The 18,621-nt window shown below is 39.5% G+C and overlaps 1 protein-coding gene across 5 annotated transcripts in view; it reads right to left on the bottom strand.

Moving 5' to 3' along the window:
* PIP5K1A (phosphatidylinositol-4-phosphate 5-kinase type 1 alpha) overlaps positions 1-18,621 on the bottom strand; it is a 41,168-nt gene that overhangs the window by 14,756 nt on the left and 7,791 nt on the right. For 4 of the 5 annotated variants that reach the window (XM_036015844.1, XM_036015845.1, XM_036015846.1 and 1 more), the window contains exons 2-4: positions 10,129-10,167; positions 3,631-3,662; positions 1,859-1,939 (exon numbers count right to left, since the gene is read on the bottom strand). In XM_036015844.1, the coding sequence (XP_035871737.1) occupies positions 1,859-1,939; positions 3,631-3,662; positions 10,129-10,167 (152 nt within the window). The remainder of the gene's footprint in view (positions 1-1,858; positions 1,940-3,630; positions 3,663-10,128; positions 10,168-18,621) is intronic. The other variant, XM_028502466.2, reaches the window with a different exon arrangement.

The raw sequence follows: 18,621 nt of genomic DNA, 5'->3' as shown, positions 1-18,621 counted from the left end.
GTTTCTCTTTCTCTCCCTCCTGTCCCCTCTAAAAAATAAAAAATCAATAGATAATTTTAGAAATTTCACTTCTGCTCTTTCTAATAGTGTGGCTCAGTGGATTGAGCACAGGCCTACAAGACAAAGGGTCACTGGTTTGATTCCCAGTCAGGGCCCATGCCTGGGTTGTAGGCCAGGTCCCCAGTAGGGGGTATGCAATAGGAAACCACACATTGATGTTTCTCACCCTCTCTCCTTCCCTTCCCCTCTCTCTAAAAATAAAATAAAATCTTAAAAAAAATTTTCACTTCTTCAGTCTACTAGCCACATATTCAAGTATGACTAATGGCTACCATTTTGGATAATACATATAATAAATTTCAATCACTGCAGAAAGTTCTATTAGACAGTTTTGTTCTACGTTATTTTCCTCATCCCTAACTCTCACATATTTATACTTCTAACTAGTCCTCACTGGGCATTAAAAGTATAATTAGTGTTTTTCAGTGTTTGCCTCTCCAATTAGACTAGAAACTCAACTTTTTGTCTCAATGTTCAGCACATAAAAAGAGCTCAATAAATGTCTGTTGAATTGACATGGGCCTCAGAGCCCATTCCTAGGGAGAGTCAGGACCCTGCCAGAGAATGAGAATGCATTACTTGGGGCAATGCAATGAAGGCAGAGAACAGACACAAGAAAAATTTACGTGGGTCAGAAACACGACTCCAAGAAATCTGCACACCCTGTGTTAGACAAGCCACAGGTGCTAAATAGGAGCACCTGTCCCTGGAGAAGCACAAGCATCTCCAAACAGTCCAGACATGAAGAATCCAGATCACCCCAGGATGTTTTCTCCTCCTGTTTTCCCTTCATCAGTTCAATTTTCTGTTCTTAGCTATTACTACTATCTTTCAAATCCATTAGAAAGCTCAAAAAGCAGCTGTTCTAGGCCCTATTCACCAGCTGAAACTACATTCTTAAAATAAAAAAATAAACAAATAACAACCCACAAAGAAGAAAGAAAAACACCCGACCTGCTGTCTATCTCTGTATCACCAGGCTGGGTGAGACATGGCCTTGATTTTATGTACAACCAGCATGAGAGGAAAGACAGAAAAACTTCAAGAGACATGGTTCCCTGTAGCAAGGGAAAAATGGCCTTGAAGGCTTATTAAATGTTTATACCTAACAGGGAAACCCAATTTCTTCAGCTCAGTGAAACGGCATCGAACACCAGATTTATCCATTCAGAACATTCTCTTTTAATCACTCATATACAGATGAGAGATAACTCACTTCACCCTTTGTGAAGTAAACTCTAAAGTCCAACTTGTGCCTGGCTGGTATAGCTCAGTGAATTGAGCACAGGCCTGTGGGGTCACCAGTTCAATTCCCAGCCAGGGTACATGCCAAGGTTGCTGGCCAAGCCCCCAGTAAGGGGGCGCATGAGAGGCAACCACACATTGATGTTTCTCTCCCTCTCTTTCTACCTCCCTTCCCCTCTGTCTATAAAAATAAATTAAATAAAGTCCAAATGCCCTGGCTGGTGTGGCTCAGTGGAGTGAGCACCAGCCTGAGAACCAAGAGGTTGCCAGGTTGATTCCCACTCAGGGCACATGCTTGGGTTGTAGGCCAAGTCCCCAGTTGGGGGTGAGCAAGAGACAACTGACCTGTGCTTCTCTTGCACATTGATGTTTTTCTCCCTCCCTTTCCCTTTCTCTAAAAGTATATAAAATATAAAAAAAAGTCCAAGTTGTACAATAGTTATTGTGCAAAGGCTTAGGACATCAAGAAATAGGATAAAATATGGACAGTAATATCAAAGGGACAGAACTACCCCTTCCTCGCGTCAGATGAAAGGGTTCTACCCAAACACACCTTTTTATAGGTTGTCTCCCCTGAGGAATCAACACTCCTGTGGCCTATTTTCTTGATGGGCATGCCAGAGGCATAAGCCACCTAGAAAAAGAAGAGTCAAAATTAATATATAATTCCCACGTAACGTGCCAAATAGCTACCGTGATGGTACGTCAGAACAAAACAAAATACTCAACAAACCCTTTTTAGGTTATGAACATTTACAAAACCTTCAGAAGACCCACCCCTTGCAAACACACAGCTACAGTGTTGCTTCCCAGTGAATTAACTGGCTGAAAGAACACAGAAGAGAACTCCAAGGGATGCCTATTTCATCTTTGGTCCTCAGAATGCTGACTCAGAAAGTAAATTTTGAGTCTTGTTACAGTAGAAACAGGTACAAGAACACAAAAGCAAGACAGGTTACAAGCGGAGTTCCACTGATCCCTTCTTTTTCACCAGCTTCCTTTCAGAAATGACTATCTATCTAACCTTCGACTCAATCTGAATACTAACTGCTTAAACTGAATTCACCTGGAGAAATGATCTCACCACTGACAAATGCTAGTACTGAGAGCCCAGGAATTAAAAGGCCGAGGCAACAAGATGACCCCTCTGAGACAGGGTAGGGGCCTCAATGCCTTGAGGAGATTCCTGAGAACACAGTGTGGCTTTCTTTTCCACCCACATATCAGGCCCTGAAATAAGAAGTAAAATCAGTAGAGCAAAGCCTAGAAGGCTATTCCCCACAGCCAAAATGCCAGCACAAGAGGCAGGAAAGGGTATTCTTCATGATGTCAATGCTCATTAAGTTAATGAGCCAGAAGGCAAAAAGACTAGTGAAAACAGGAATGTCATGATCTTAGGACCTGATATTACTAAGGCCCTTAGTGACAGAAAACCCTCTGTATATAACCTCACAGATCCTGGAAGACATTTTTTAAAAATGAGAAAAGCCTCGTCCCAGCTGGTGTGGCTCAGTGGACTTAGCACAGGCCTGCGAACCAAAGGGTTGCTGGTTCAATTCCCAGTCAGGACACATGTCTGGGCTGCGGGCCAGGTCCCCAGTAGGGGGCATGCGGGAGGCAACCATATTTTGATGTTTCTCTCCCTCTCTTTCTCCCTCGCTTCCCCTCTCTAAAAAATAAATTATTATTATTTTTAAATGAGAAAAGCTTAAAATCCCAGGACAAAAGGGCCCACATTCTGAGGCCCCATCATAAAACCCAGGAGAGTGGGAAGAAGAAAGAAGAGGGCTGGTAAATACTCCGTGGGAAGAAACTTAAGCAAATGGAAAATATTCTGCACAAAAAAGAAAAACTTAGGACATTAGCTTCTGTATGAGTAAAAGAAGTTATTGAAATTCACTGAAGCCGTACCAGAAGCAAAACAATAGAGTAATAGCAAAACAAGAGAGTAGCCTTTAGTATTGGACGGTCTGGGTTTGAATCCCACACTTATCAATCCTGCTTGTTAACTATGTGACTTTGAGCAAATTATAAAACTTCTAATTCTCACTTTCATCTGTTTGTAAGATTAAATAAGAATACCTATGCAGGACACTCAGGAACATTATTTACTCTTGCATCTGGTACATTAAAAATGTACTATAGTAATACCCATAATAAACTGTAAGAGTAGTAGAGTTGTATAATTCCTAGCTTACTAAACAGATGTAAGAACCCTGTCTAGCTCTTAAGGCTCAAGTGGGGGGAAAATAAAGATGTTGTAAACAGGTACCCTTCTATACCAGAATTAAAGTTTTAGAACCACTGTATCAATAACAAACTTACCTCAGATGTCATGGTTCTCTTGGCTCCATATGCTGTTAAAAAATAAACAAAAACACAATCTTAAGTGTGTACACACACACTCAAACATCTCTATCCTGCACACTGAAACAATCAAGGGGTGAGTCAAACCAAGCCTCTTACTCTGTCACATTTGTCAGACAGACTTTATATGTCCCTTCCCCTTCCTCCCTCATATTCACAGAATCCTTAAGCACATTCCCTTCTTGTTCTAGTCCCTTTTCTTACTCCAGTATTCATATTTTTTCTGGGAAATAGATCTGTTCTTGATATATTTACCCATCAGAGTCAGAAGGTCTCTGATACAATGGCTGAAAGAGAAAAGGCATAAGAAACACCCAACACTAACTGGAAAGTTTGGGGCTTGGTTAGTAATTTTTCCTGTAGAACTAAAAGGGTAAGAATGTTGAGAGCATATCTATGGTGTTTCAATCCTTCATTAATAGTATTATAAAAAATGGTAAAGAGATGATCCATGGAGATGAAGAAAGAAGCTAAGGATGAGAAAAATGCAATGTCAACATAAGGAAAAAGCATTCCGTGCAAGCAGAAGCTGATTCTGCATCCCTGCAGCCTCATCTTGATTTCTGCTGCAAACTCAACAGGAACTTGTTGGTATTTATTACTTACTAAAGCAAGTGTGACTTACTAAATATTTAACAAGGGCAGGTATGTAAGGTTAAGTGTGTAGTTAAATCTCATTATTTATGACTCTTATCCATTTACATGTAGGACAGATTTCAAGAACAGTGATGTTTAGAAAGTGACTAAAAACCTTTATCTATAGAAAAAATCTCCTCTGAAATGTTGTCAATTCCTAAAGGTTTACCATCCCTGTAACCTTCATCCATGATCACATCAGAGACACATGATCACTCAGGAAGATGACCTTCCTTCCCTTTTCATATTGGAGAATGTTGGCCTTTATCTTCAAAGCCTACTGATATAGCACTTCAATCTAGCTCTAAAGAATTGAAAGGAATAAAGATTAGATATATTGAAGAAAATTTAAAAGTTAAGAGTCCAAATGGGACGAACATGCAATAACAGTAAGTTAGTACCTAAGGAGGAAAACCCCAGTCCACTTACAAGGATTAATAGTGAGGTAGCAAGGAAGACGCCTGGGATGAAGGGCAATCAGGTAAAGCCCAATAGCAACTGTTAAAGACAAATGGTCAAGCGCTCTGAGAATTTCAGAATATAGCTAGGCTTGGATGAGAGGCTGGAATAGCACTTAGTAGTACAAAGGCCACAGACCAAGTATTTCTGGTACCCATAAGCAGAGCAGCAAAATTTCCTTCCTCATAGTGAGTCAGGGTGGCAAAAAATGGGAAACAAGATGGTCTTCATTTTTCCTCCCAAAAAGGAGGAACAGGAAACATTACCTAACTTTTAGGAAGACATGCTGCATAAAATAACCCAGAAAACTGGAAAAACAGCAGAGCCCAATAATCTACCTCTTTGGTAGGATGTTTCATCTTCAATAAAGTTGACTTCAGCTGGGTGGAAAATTAGGCAAATGAGGACGGGAACCCTAAGCTAAAACTGAACGCCTCTGATTACTGACTACTGACTTACTGCAAAATTTAAGGAGTCAACCAACACACACACACAAAGTAAATCCTTTTATATCTTACAACCTTTTAGACAAGAACAAGTCAACATGCTAAGCTATTTAAAAATCAGAAGACACCTGGCTGGCGTAGCTCAGTGGATTGAGCGCAGGCTGGGAACCAAAGTGTCCCAGGTTCGATTCCCAGCCAGGGTACATTCCTGGGTTGCAGGCCATAACCCCCAGCAACCGCACATTGATGTTTCTCTCTCTCTCTCTCTCTCTCCCTCCCTCCCTCCCTACCTCCCTTCCCTCTCTAAAAATAAATAAATAAAATCTTAAAAAAAAATAAAATAAAAAATAAAAATCAGAAGACCTAGGTTCAAATCCCTGTTAGTGTTTCGGGCAAATTGTTTTCTATATTGAAGAGAAAAGAAACCGGTATTAGGTTATATAATGATTAGATGAGATAAGCTAAATTCAAAGTACTTTATGACTATGAAGTGCTACACAAGTGTTGTCAAATGTGATTTCTAAGGCAAGAGCAAAGTTGAGTCCACAGCAAGGTTTAATGTTCAATTATCTAGACCTTCATTAAATTCTAATTAGCATCAAGGCCAGTGTAGCTCAGTTGGTTGGAGAATGATCCGGGAAACTGAAGTCTTGGATTCGATCCCCGATCAGGGGACGTATTGGTTTCGGGTTTGGCCCTGATAGGGGCACATACCACAGGCAACAAGAGATCAATGTTTCTGTCTCGCATATGTTTCTCTCCTCCGCTCGCCCTCCCTGGCCGTCAAGCGTGTCCTCAGGTGAGGATTTTTTTTAAAAAGAAAAGCTTTGGCTGGCATGGCTCAGTGGATTAAGTGCAAGCCTTTGAACCAAAAGGTCACTGGTTGGATTCCCAGTGAAGGCTCATGCCTGGGGTGTGGGCCAGGCCCCCAGTTGGGGGCGTGTGAGAGGCCACCACACACTGATGTTTCTCTCCTCCTTTCTCTCTCCCTTCCCCTCCCTCTAAAAATAAATAAATAAAATCTTTAAAAATATATATACTATCATTTTATAATCCATATCCATGATCCACATATATCATCTTTTTGGGTAGGAAAACTGAGTGAGGAGTAGAGTTCCAACATTAACATTTACTTTTTTTTTCAGGAAAAAAAAAATCCCAAACACCTTTTCCTGAGGATTTTGGGAAGCTCCCTCTCACTTTCTAAGTCAAAACTCTGAAGGATTATTATCAATATGCCTATATTATCTTTAGATCACACTAGGAAACGTGGTATGTGCTACAAGAAAGGAGAGTGCATTACTCAACAGTGGGTTATAGAGGCTGACAGCTTAACTATACATGTTATAGAGAAAGTCCTAACCAGCTTCTCCTCATTGGCTCAATTGTAACACATCTCAGCATCAGTTCAATGCAGAATTATTTCTGTTCCCCTCCATTTGCTTATTCAATGACTACTTATTGATTTTCTGTTATATGTCAGGAATTATGCTAGGTACTCTTGGAAGAATATGTTCCTGATCAAGAGGAGTTCACAATATTGCTCCTTTGTTCTCCATCACTTGGGCATCTCCACATATTCCTATTTCACCTTAATCCTGACTATAAAACTAAACTGAGCCCTGGCTGGCATAGCTCAGTGGATTGAGCGCGGGCTGCGAACCCGCACTCGCAGGTTCGATTCCCAGTCAGGGCACATGCCTGGGTTGCAGGCCACGGCCCCCAGCAACCGCACATTGATGTTTCTCTCTCTCCCCCTCCTTTCCCTCTCTAAAAATAAATTAATTAAATCTTAAAAAAAAAAAAAAAGACTAAACTGAAATGCTGATACTTTTTTAGAAAAACTATTTCTCTCCACTGACCAAACAATGTATGTTTTTACAGCACTTAAAAAACTTACAAACATTATCTCGTTTGGCCCTCAAAACAATACTACAGGGCATGGGAATCGTTTTAATTAATGACTTAAGAGACATATCCACCAAATACTGTATGTCTGAAACTTGTTTAGATGCTCATTAGAAAATAACCTAAAAATTGCCCTGGCTGGTGTGGCTCAGTGGATTGAGCACCTGGCTTCGAACCAAAGGGTCTCCAGTTTGATTCCAAGTGAGGGTTCACATCTCGGGTGCCACACATTGATGTTGCTTTTCCTCTCTTTCTCCCTCCCTTCCCCTCTCTCTAAAAATAAATTTAAAGGATCTTTTTAAATTTTTAAAAAATAAAAGAAAATAAGCTAAAAACATTTCTGAGACAGAGGCCTTGAGAAAAGAAATTGAATAACCTTTGTTAATTTTGTAGATGTGACAATTGTGCTGTGGTAATGTTACAACTCCTTCTCCCCTCTAAATAGAGTCCTCACCTGTAGAAATACTTTCTGAAGTGTTTATGGCTGAAATCACACGAAGGCTAAGTTTGCTTTAGAATATTCCAGGGAGTAAAGGTGGGGGAATGGAGAATAATAGATACAAGATTAGCAAAATATTGCTGAAGCTAGCTGATGATAATGGAGGTTCATTACACGATTTTTTATATTTTGTATATGTCTGAAAAATTTTATAATTAAAATTTAGGGAAAAAATACCACCAAAGAAAAGAAAGTAAGTGTAGATAATCAAGTTTCTTTATCTGAACTAGCTTCTTTCCAAAAGATCTTCTTAGTAAAAGTAAGACATCCAGGATGAAGTTGTAACAGAGAAACTGTTTTTTTTTTTTTTTTTTGTATACACAAATTTCCCAATTCATGTCCATAGTTTATTTCCTTCATGACTGTGGGACTCCTACTTATTAACAGGCCCTAAACCAAGAAGCACTGTAAACAACTAGCTAGTATTGCTCTACTGGAAGCAAAAATTAAAGCCACGACCAACAGGCTGCACCAGAAAAAATAATGGTTCAAGTAACTTATTTTTGCGGGTCAGTAGATGGTACAGAGCCAACCAAAGTAATTTGGAGCCCTAATTCCTCTGCAGAAAGAAGAAACTATAAAAGACCCAGAGAACCAACTGTGTACCCACTTTGAGAATTTTTTTCTATTCTGGCTTGGAGATGCTCAGTCTGGCTGAAATTTACAGTTGTTCAAGAAAGCTGATTTTTAAATAGAACAAGTTAAGAATTTAGCTCTTTCAGCCACAAGTGAAGCTACTGGCCCATTTTCAACAACTATGTGTATTATGAAAAAAAAAAGAAATTAACAAGAAATTCAGAAAGGGCCTTTATGATTTTTAGTCTAATCCTGTTTTTTAATAAATAAAAGCACAGAGCATAAGGATGTGCTCAAAGCCAGAGAGCAAAGCTGGTGACAGAGCGAGAATCGGAATCCACATTCCTCACACCCAATTCAAATCTCTTTTTTCCAAATCTTTTGCTTTCATTTCCTGGTGGACTAGTGTCTAGGAGGGACAAGAAAGCACCAAGGGAACTAGAATGCTCTAACAAATTAAGTCAATCCCAGAATTGCTAATGGACAATATGAACACCTGTTTTCTTCCCTCGACTATGCCCCCTTCCCTTGGGACAAAGAAATCTATTTTTTTATTCACCGGTAGAGGATTAAGAGCAGAGTCTTCCTCGTTCAATTCCTCTCAAGTTGGTTATAACAATAACAACACTGTTCCTCTGACAAGTCATTAATGTCACTGGCAAAAATAGAAGATTTCACTTTTTTTAGTAAGATTATCTTTGTTCTGTACCACACGATGTCGGTATTCCAGAGGAGCAGAAACTGTCTTTCGGGTTCTGATACTTCAAAGAGCAGTTTCAGTTTCACAGATACTATACTCCTCACTAGTAGTAGAAAGTACCATTTTGTCTTTGTGGCAGGACCTCAGCCACTTTAACAGAGGGGGGGAAAAAGAGCTCCTTTCATCTCAGATTAATTTTCCTTTTGGTGTACGAAGAACCATGACTTGCTCTGAATGTGCAATGACAAAAAGAGGGCATCTGGTAAGCAAACTTTTGTTTGTTTAGTTTCAGGGATCTTGGAATTTACTTGAAAATCAGTTACCAATCCTTGGCATGAATCCACATAACTTGTAAAATATTTTCTGAAAGAATGATCAGTAACTCCACATATTATGGCAATAGGAGGTCAGAATTTTGTTCCTTTTTAAAGGAGAGCTAAAGTCAGAATGGTTAAGTTCCCTTCCATATTATTCTCTCCTTCACTAAGGACTACTGGTTCAGTCAGTACCCATTCAACAATAAATACTTAATCTGGTTTAAAGTCAAGTTAGTTTGCACACAGACTCTCAGATAAGCGAGGGAGCAATAATGGTATAGTGGGTAGGAATGTGAGCTCTGAAATTAGAAAGCCTAGGTTTGGCAGGTTTGAATATGAGATCTACCATTTACTCACTGGGTAACCTTGGGCAAGTCTTATTAAAACTCTCAAGACCTTGGTTACTTTATCCATAAGGTGGAGAAATAGTAACATGCATCTCACAGGACTGTTATGAAAATTAAATAAGTCATGTATGGCACTTTAACATATAATATATACTCTATAAATACAAGCAATTATCATCATTGTGAATTATGAACTCCATCTAAAAGATGGGAAAAGCCAGGGGAAAAAAAGGTAAAGCAGAGAGGGAAAAGAATTGAGACTCAATTACTAAAACAAAAGAAAATGACGTTATGGGAAGACAAAATGTTAGGGAGTTGACTGATTCATATTATACTGTGAAACTGTGAGCAAGATACTTCTATGTTAAGATAGCATCTTTTTTGGAGAGGGCAAAGGGAAATGGGAGCTTGAGTAAGTTATGTTTGTAAGAGATCCACGGCCTTCTTGGAAGGAGACCATGCACTACTACTGCTACTACAAAAATCTGCAATTGTTATGGGGAAGAGGAGTTGGCCGCTAGTTAGTGCAAGCTCTTGCTTCTTCAGTATAGATATGAATCAGATCTACCTCTCTGACTCTTGCCTTCACAGCACAGAAAGTTGTAACCTAAATGAGGAAAAACAGAAAAGTTATCACTTAATTCTAGGATTGTATTTACTTGCAGCAGACTAAGCATATCTTTAAAAAAAAACTCTAAAGTTTAAAATTATGAACGTGACCTGGCCTGATTCTCAACACCATACTGTGAAATGTGAGATGATTTTTTGCAGTTAGTAAAAAAACAAGAGAAGTAGTTCTGGCAGAAAAATTATAGGAGTGGTTACAAAACTTGCAACCCAAATCATTTCCCTAGGGAGTGATTTCAAATTGGCAAAAATATTTTAGGTATAAAAACTCGTTTGCACGCAGGCTTCTAATCTTTTAAGAAAGAATATGTATACGTTTTACTTGAGGCTCTTCCCTCCATTCTTTTTTTTAAAAGATTTTATTTTTTTATTTTTAGGGAGGGAGGGAAGGAGGGAGAGAGAGGGAGAGAGAGGGAGAGAGAGGGAGGGGGGGGGAGCGAGGGGGGGGAGAGGCGGGGGTGGGGGAGAGAGAGAGAAAGAAACATCAATGTGCAGTTGCTGGGGGTTATGGCCTGCAACCCAGGAATGTACCCTGGCTGGGAATTGAACCTGGGACACTTTGGTTCCCAGCCCGCGCTCAATCCACTGAGCTACGCCAGCCAGGGCTTCTTCCCTCCATTCTTAAAGGGTAATTTGGCAATATATAACAAAGAGTCTTAAAAACTAAAATGTTCAAATTAATCTAAATGTTGGAATTTATCCTATGGAAACAGTCAAGTAGACAAAAATGTGTATACAAAGATATCTAATGAAACACTGTATATAACTATAACTGAATAGATAACATAAATGGAAAAGAATCTAAATGAACAATAGGTAATTAGTGACCTAAACTGTGGTGTAATCATAAAATGGAATCCAGGGATATCCCACCTTTTGGTGTCTCTGGGCCACACGGGAAGAAGAGGAGTTGTCTTGGACCACACATTAAATACACTGCAACATGTAATCACAAAAAAAACCCTCATAATGTTTTAAGTAAATTTATGATTATTGTGTTGGGCCACATTCAAAGCCATCCTGGGCTGCATGGGGCCTGTGGGCTGTAGGTTGGACACCCTGGAATAGCATATAACCATTGTTTTTAGGTATATTTATTCACGGATAGGATGTCACAGTAAGTTGTTGGAAAAGGCAAAAAAATTATATAGTACCATAGTTTTGAAAATTATTTATAAGTTCATATGTATTTATACACATAGAAAAGGTCCAGAAGATCATATACCAAAATGTTAAAATATGACTATCATGGATAGTGGGTTAGGTTAATTCTGTAACTTTAAACTTCTATTTTTCCTTACCTACACAAATTTTCTATAACAAATAATTACAGATAATTGAATAATTACTTTATAACCCATTTTTCCCATTAAACCACCACTCAACAGTCCCAGACGTGCAGACTAACATCATTCCACACCCCACACTTTAACTCAAGCTCACTACAAGTATATTATGCTGCTGCAGAGACACAATAGAAGCAAAATATAAAAAGAAAATGCCCTGAATGCTGCTAACAATCCCAAGCTACAAATAAGCATGACTCCCATACACTCACTGTTTCTCTACTACATATTATTGGGTTGGCCAGAAATTTGTTTTATGAAGTACTTTTTAAAAGATTGGATTGACTGATTGATTTTTAGACAGAGGGGAAGGGAGGGAGAAAAAGAGGGAGAGGAACATCACTGTGTGGTTGCCATTTGCATGCCCTCCACAAGGGACCTAGCTCTGACCTGTGCTCAGTCCACTGAGCCACACCAGCCAGGGCATGTCTGTTTGTTTTTTGTAAGATGGCTCTAGTAGCATTTAGCTATCTTTAATGTCATTCAAAACGATTGTTAGGTTGTATTGTGACAGCTGTCATATCAGCATGCATTAAAAAAACTTATCCATCTAATTGGTGAATTTTTGTGCAGCCATTTTAATATTAAAGATACAATATGCAATATTTTTGGCATATTATGCTTTATTATTTCAAGAAAGGTAAAAATGCAACTGAAACCCAAAAAAAGATTTGTGCAGGGTGTGAAGAAGGTGCTGTGACTGATCGGACGTGTCAAAAATGGTTTGTGAAGTTTCGTGCTGGAGATTTCTTGCTCTGTGGTTGGGCAGACCAGCTGGGTAGACCAGTTGGGGTTGACAGTGATCAAAGACACTGAAAACAATCAACACTATATCACACGGGAGACAGCAGACACTGTCAAAATACACAAATCAGCTCTGGCTGGTGTGGCTCAGTGGATTGAATGCTGGTCTGCAAACCGAAGGGTCACTGGTTTAATTCCCAGTAGGGATGCACGCCTGGGTTGCAGGCCAGGTCCCCAGTTACGGGCATGTGAGAGGCAATCCATCACTGTATCTCTCATACACTGATGTTTCTCTCCCTCTCTTCCCCTCTCCATAAAAGTAAGTAAGTATTTTTAAAAATACATAAATCAGTAGTTATCAATGAAAATGAAAAATATGTCTTTTATTTTACACAAAAAAACACACAAACTTTTTGGCGAACCCAATACTTTAAAATACCTATTCAACCTGAGACAAACCTATACCAGCATATGTAAGAGATTCTCTCTGAGGTTTATTTTTTGTATCCTTCAGAATATTAATATTCTCCTATAACACAGGAATACCTAACTTTAGCTTATCTCCTGGATGACAAGACTAGAAAAATATACAAGACCCAGCCTCTAAATTATGAAACAAGTGGGAAATCTTTAATGTTACCAAAATAATTTCAAAACTGCTGAACCAGTCAAGTGCCTAAATGGAAACAATTCAATCAATTCTTGCTAGAACAAAGCTGAATCATCACATGGTGTTAAGAAAATTTTTCTGAGTAACCCTGGACTAGACTTAAGGAAGCACCCCATTTTGGCCTTTGGCCTAATCCTAAATCGTGTTTGTGGTGAAAAAGGTGCTGGAGGGCCTGGTTTCTAGTCACTAGTCAAAATACCACTGTGACTCTCCATCAATTTGCTTGCTACCACTAAACCCCTGAGAATAAGATTTACTATTGAAAGAAAGGGAGAAAACGTTCAGGAAGAGAAAGCCATCAATATGATTCTGAAAAGTGTGAAAAGGCAAAACTATGAGTTGATCTTAAAAGAGATCACTGAAACAAAGTATTTTCATACAGTAAATAGCTCCAAAAAAAGTTTTCCCCCCAGTGTGGGGAACAAAACAGAGTTGGCCTTAATACCAGAGCCTGTCCCTACACTTTCAGAGCAGAAGTATTTCCTTTGGAGAGGAAATGACATCATCCACCAGATGACAATTTAAGAGGCAGTGTGTGACTGACTTCAGTGTTTGAAATACACATATAATTTGGAGACACTAGAGGTTGGCCGGATGTGCATTCCTCAGACAACTGGAATTGTGCCTGAACAGGTCATGGAGAAGCAATCCCAGAGACCCGCCCAACTCAACAACCTACCAACATTACTACATAAATTTTGTTAATAATTTCTACGTAGAGCATAAAGAGAGAAACACGGTTTTCAGAAAATGCTAACTCTTAGAGGATGTCTTTCTTAGTAAGATTGAGAGCCAGAGGCTTTAAAAGATTTAAAAACAAAAAAAGCAAAAGCAAAAACCCACTCAAAACAAACCACAATCAGCCAAGTTGTTTGCTGGACTATCGTCTTTTTTTAAAATTGTATTTGATTAAGCTGTTAAATTGTCCAAATTTCCCCCCTTTGCCCCCTTCACTTCCTCAGGCAATCCCCACACCACTGTCCATGCCCATGGGTCATGTATGTGTTCTTTGGCTACTCTAATTCCTATGCTGTAGTTTACATCCCCATGACTATGCTTTAACTGCCAATTTGTATTTCTTGATCCCTTCCCTTTTGCCCATTCCCCCAGCCCACCTCCTGTCTGGCAACCATTAAAATGTTCTCTGTATCTATGATTCTTTCTGTTCTGCTTCTTAGTTTTTGTTTTCTAGATTCAACTGTTGATAGATATGTATTTGTTGCCATTTTATTGTTCTTTTTTTTTTTAAGATTTTATGTTTTTAGAAAGGGGAAGGGTGGGAGAAAGAGGGAAAGAAACATCAATGTATGGTTGCTTCTCGCATGCCCCACTACTGGGGACCTGACCCAAAACACAAGTATACGCCCTGATTGGGAATCGAACCTGAGACCCTTTGGTTCATAGGCCAGCATTCAATCCACTGAGCCACACCAGCCAGGGCTATATTTTTCATTTTCTCCTTAAAGACGACCCTTTAACATTTCATATAATGCTGGTTTGGTGGTGATGTACTCGTTTAGCTTTTTCTTGTCTGGGAAGCTCTTTATCTTCAATTCTAAATGATAGCTTTGCTGGGTAGCATAATCTTGGTTGTAAGTCCTTTCTTTTCATCACTTTGAATATTTCTTGCCAGTCCCTTCTAGCTTGCAACGTTTCTTTTGAGGAATCAGGTTACCGTTTTATGGGGGTTCGTAGGTAACTAACCACTTTCTTCTTGCTGCTTTTAAGATCCTCTTTTGCCCTGGCTGGTGTAGCTCAGTGGATTGAGCGCAGGCTACAAACCAAAGGGTCACTGGTTCAATTCCCAGTCAGGGCACATGCCTGGGTTGCAGGTCAGGTCCCCAGTACAGGGTACACAAGAGGCAACCACACATTAATATTTCTCTCCTTCTCTTACCCTCTGAAAATGAGTAAATAAAATATTTTTTAAAAATTAAGAAAAATGGGGGGATCCTCTTTACCTGTAACCTTTGGCATTTTAATCATGATATGCCTTGAGGTGGGCCTCTTTGGGTTCACCTTCTTTGGGACTCTGCATTTCCTGAACTTGTATGTCTATTTCCATCAAGTTAGAGAGGTTGTCTCTTACTATTTTTTCAAATAGGTTTCCAATTTCTTGCCCTCTCTCTTCTTCTGGCAACCCCCATGATTCAAATGTTCGTACACTTGAAGTTGTCCCAGAGGCTCCTTACACTATCCTCAACTTTTTGGATTCTTTTTTCTTCTTCTTGCTCTTCTGATTGGCTCTTTTTTGCTTCCTTATATTCCAAATCACTGATTTGATTCTCTGATTCATTCACTTTACTGTTGATTTCTTGTAAATTGTTCTTTATTTTAATTAGCTTATTCTTCATTTCTGACTGGCTCTTTTCTATGGATTCCATGTCCTTTTTTATGCTGTCAAAGTTCTGTTCACTAAGCATCCTTATAACCAGTATTCTGAACTCTACATCTGATAAGACTGTCTATCTCCATTTTGATTAGTTCTTTTTCTGGAGTTTTGTTCTGTTCTTTCATTTGGGCCATGTTTGTTTGTTTCATTTTGGAAGCCTCCCTGTGTTTGTTTCTATGTATTAGGTAGAACTGCTAGGTCTCCCAGGCTTGGTAGAGTGGTTTAATGTAGTAGATATCCTGTAGGGTCCAGTGGCATAGCCTCCCCCATTACCCAAGCTGTGTACTTGAGGTGTGCCCACTGTGTACACCCTCCTATTGTAATTGAGCCCTGACTGCTGTTGGCACATCCAAGGTTAGTCACTGCCTGTGTTCTGTATGGGGTCACACAGCATAAGCCACAAGGCAATCTGCAGATAGCTGCTACTTGTACTGGGCATAGAGATGCCCAGACAAGGCCAAGCTGTGAGCCAACGCTGGCTGGTGCTAGTGCCAGGCCTGGGGCAACTTATCAAGAGGTACAGAGCTTGCTGAATGGTGCTTGTTTAACCCTGAGGAAGTCACAGTCTAAAGAATTACAGCATAGGTCACATGTATCCAAGTGATATATTCATTACTAGTATGTGCTGAAATACGAAAAAATATTTTTAAACACTATAAATTTGCATTTCTTGTATTTATATAATAAAGACATGATTTTTTATTTTCCAGTTATAATATAAATTATTAAACAATGAAATGTAAAATATATATTCATTTACCATCTCTTTCTTGTGGAAACTGGCTAAGACAAAATCAATGTACTTATTTGTATATAATAAGATTAGCTCTGAAAATATCTTTTGTGATAAAGCAGTTGAGTTCTGTCTTGGCATTTTTTGGCCACACTAACACAAGTGGACACAAAATATTCTGCAGCTGTTTTCTAATTTGTCTTCTTAATGGATTTTTCCTTTAGTCTTTGATTCTTTAGCCTTTCCAAAAAATACTCTTCATTCATGTCTAATTCATCTTTACTTCCTTCACTGGAACTATCTTGCTGGTATCCAAATCTTCTGAATGAGCTTCCACATACACTTCATCTTCTAAATCTCTTTCATTTTCTTATTCAACTCTATCATTCTCATCATTAGACTTGAGTAGCATTCACTGAAGTTCCACAACATCTCTTGGATTATCAAATCGCTGTATTTTCCAGTCATTTTCAATGATAAATAAACACAACATTGACTTCGAAATTTGTGAAAACAAAAACGCAAAAGAAAAACCAACTATAGCAACACTGACTTCAGAGTTTGGGTACCTCTTAGGTACAATCTACTATTGATTATCACACACCCTTAGGAAATATGTGTTATAGCCAAACTGATGGCTTAAACCTTATGGCTTAACATTAGTCACGTATAAACACACGGCTAGTTATGACCTTGAACCGATGTGCCCAATATATGTAATTATTTAAAAAAAGAATTTGTATCTCTCAGATCAGCGGGACCTCTGCAGGGTTAAGATAATTTAGGAACATCTGAAGCAGGGTCAAGACAAGCCATTCAAATGGAAAAGCCACGGGAAACAGCTAGGGTGGATCGGAATGTTGGGAGGGGCAGGGCTTCACAAATCACCAGGGTGGGGCAAACCTTGTGAGCCAGGTTGATGGAGACTCAGATGTGCAGCCAGCCAGCCCTGTGGCTCTGTTGGGGGAGGGGCCTCTGCCAGTACTTCTGTCTGGAAGAAAGCTGCCCCTCAGCTTCTGCCCCGGTGCTGGACAAATCAGTTCCTCCGTGTAGGTCTCTGATGCCTTTCAATCTGCTGCCCCTGCGCTGAAGCTCAGAGAGAGTGAGTCTGAGTTAGTCTCTGTGCAGGTTCTTTAAGAGGATGTGCAAGGGAGTCCAGCAGTTTCCATCTTCCACAGCCTCAATATCCACTGGTTTTTACAGCCAGCAGTGACGGTGACTTCTCTTCCAGGCACTGGAACCCTGGCACTGGCACCTGCCCCCTGTGGTGGGGGACTGATGTGGGGCTGGGACCCTTCACTCCTGAGGTGGGGGTCAGCCCGTTCAGCATCTCTGCCTCTCCTACCAGTCATGTTGTAGTTTCTTCAATTTCGTAGTTGTAGGACTTCCACTCAACTCAATTTTTTTTCCTGCCTTCTAAAGAAAATAATCTCTTTATTTAATGGGATTTGACTACTTCCAACATTGAATTATTTCCAATAAATCTCCGAAAACAAAAGTTATTAGGTTGACTTTTTCGAAAATTATTTTGTTGTTGTTCAATTACAGTTGTCTGCATTTACTCCCCCACCTCCACCATTCCCACCTCCCTTGCTTCCACCCCTCCCCTTGGTTTTGTCCATGTGTCCTTTATATTGTTCCTGAATGAGCTTCCCTTCTCCCCCCCATTATTCCCTCCCACCTCCCCTCTGGTTACTGTCAGATTGTTCTTAATTTCAATGTTTCTGGTTATATTTTGCTTGTTTGTTTGTTTTGATTAGGTTCCAGTTAAAAGTTTCAATTTCTGATGGTTTTGAACGATGGTTGTTCCACAGTTTAACTTTTTTTTTAGTAGAATCTCTTTTTAGATTTTATTTGTTTATTTGTTTATTTGTTTATTTTTAGAGAGGGGAAGAGAAGGAGAAAGAGAGGGAGAAAAATATCAATGTGCGGTTGCCTCTCATGTGGCCCCCAATGGGGACCTGGCCCATAACCCAGGCATGGGTCCTGACTGGAAATCAAACTGGCGACCCTTTGGTTCAAAATCCACACCCAATCCACTGAGCTACACCAGCCAGGGCACAGTTCAGCTATAGTTTTGATGTGGTTGTAGGAACAGGCCAGTCGTGTTTACCTACACCTCCATACTGACCCCAAGTCCATATTGGTGGACTATCTGAAGCAATCTCTCTCAACCTCTAAACCTGAAACACTGAAAGCCATTTTAACTACTGTATACCCTAGCAGGTGGGAAGTACAATATATTCTCCACGTGAAAATATTTCAAAATCATCTAAAATGTCAGCCTGCCTCATGAGAAGTATTCAACTTCAAAAAATTGCATTTAAAAAAAGAAGTATCATTACTATACCCTCAATATAGACTAAAGCCAATTAAGAAACCAAGCCACATCTCAGAGAAAGCCTAAATTTTGTTTCCTAGCAGGTATGAATTTTTCTTAAAAATCTTCTAGGAAACAGTCAGAAAGGTAAGGATGCTCCTAGAAACCAAAAGCTGAAAAGCAGTCCTGGAGTCATCCCTGCTAAGAGCCAACTAAATAGCAAGAAATG

Source organism: Phyllostomus discolor, chromosome 14 (genome assembly GCF_004126475.2).
Source record: "Phyllostomus discolor isolate MPI-MPIP mPhyDis1 chromosome 14, mPhyDis1.pri.v3, whole genome shotgun sequence".
Lineage (NCBI taxonomy): Eukaryota > Metazoa > Chordata > Mammalia > Chiroptera > Phyllostomidae > Phyllostomus > Phyllostomus discolor.
This window is presented reverse-complemented; position numbering and strand designations above follow the sequence as displayed.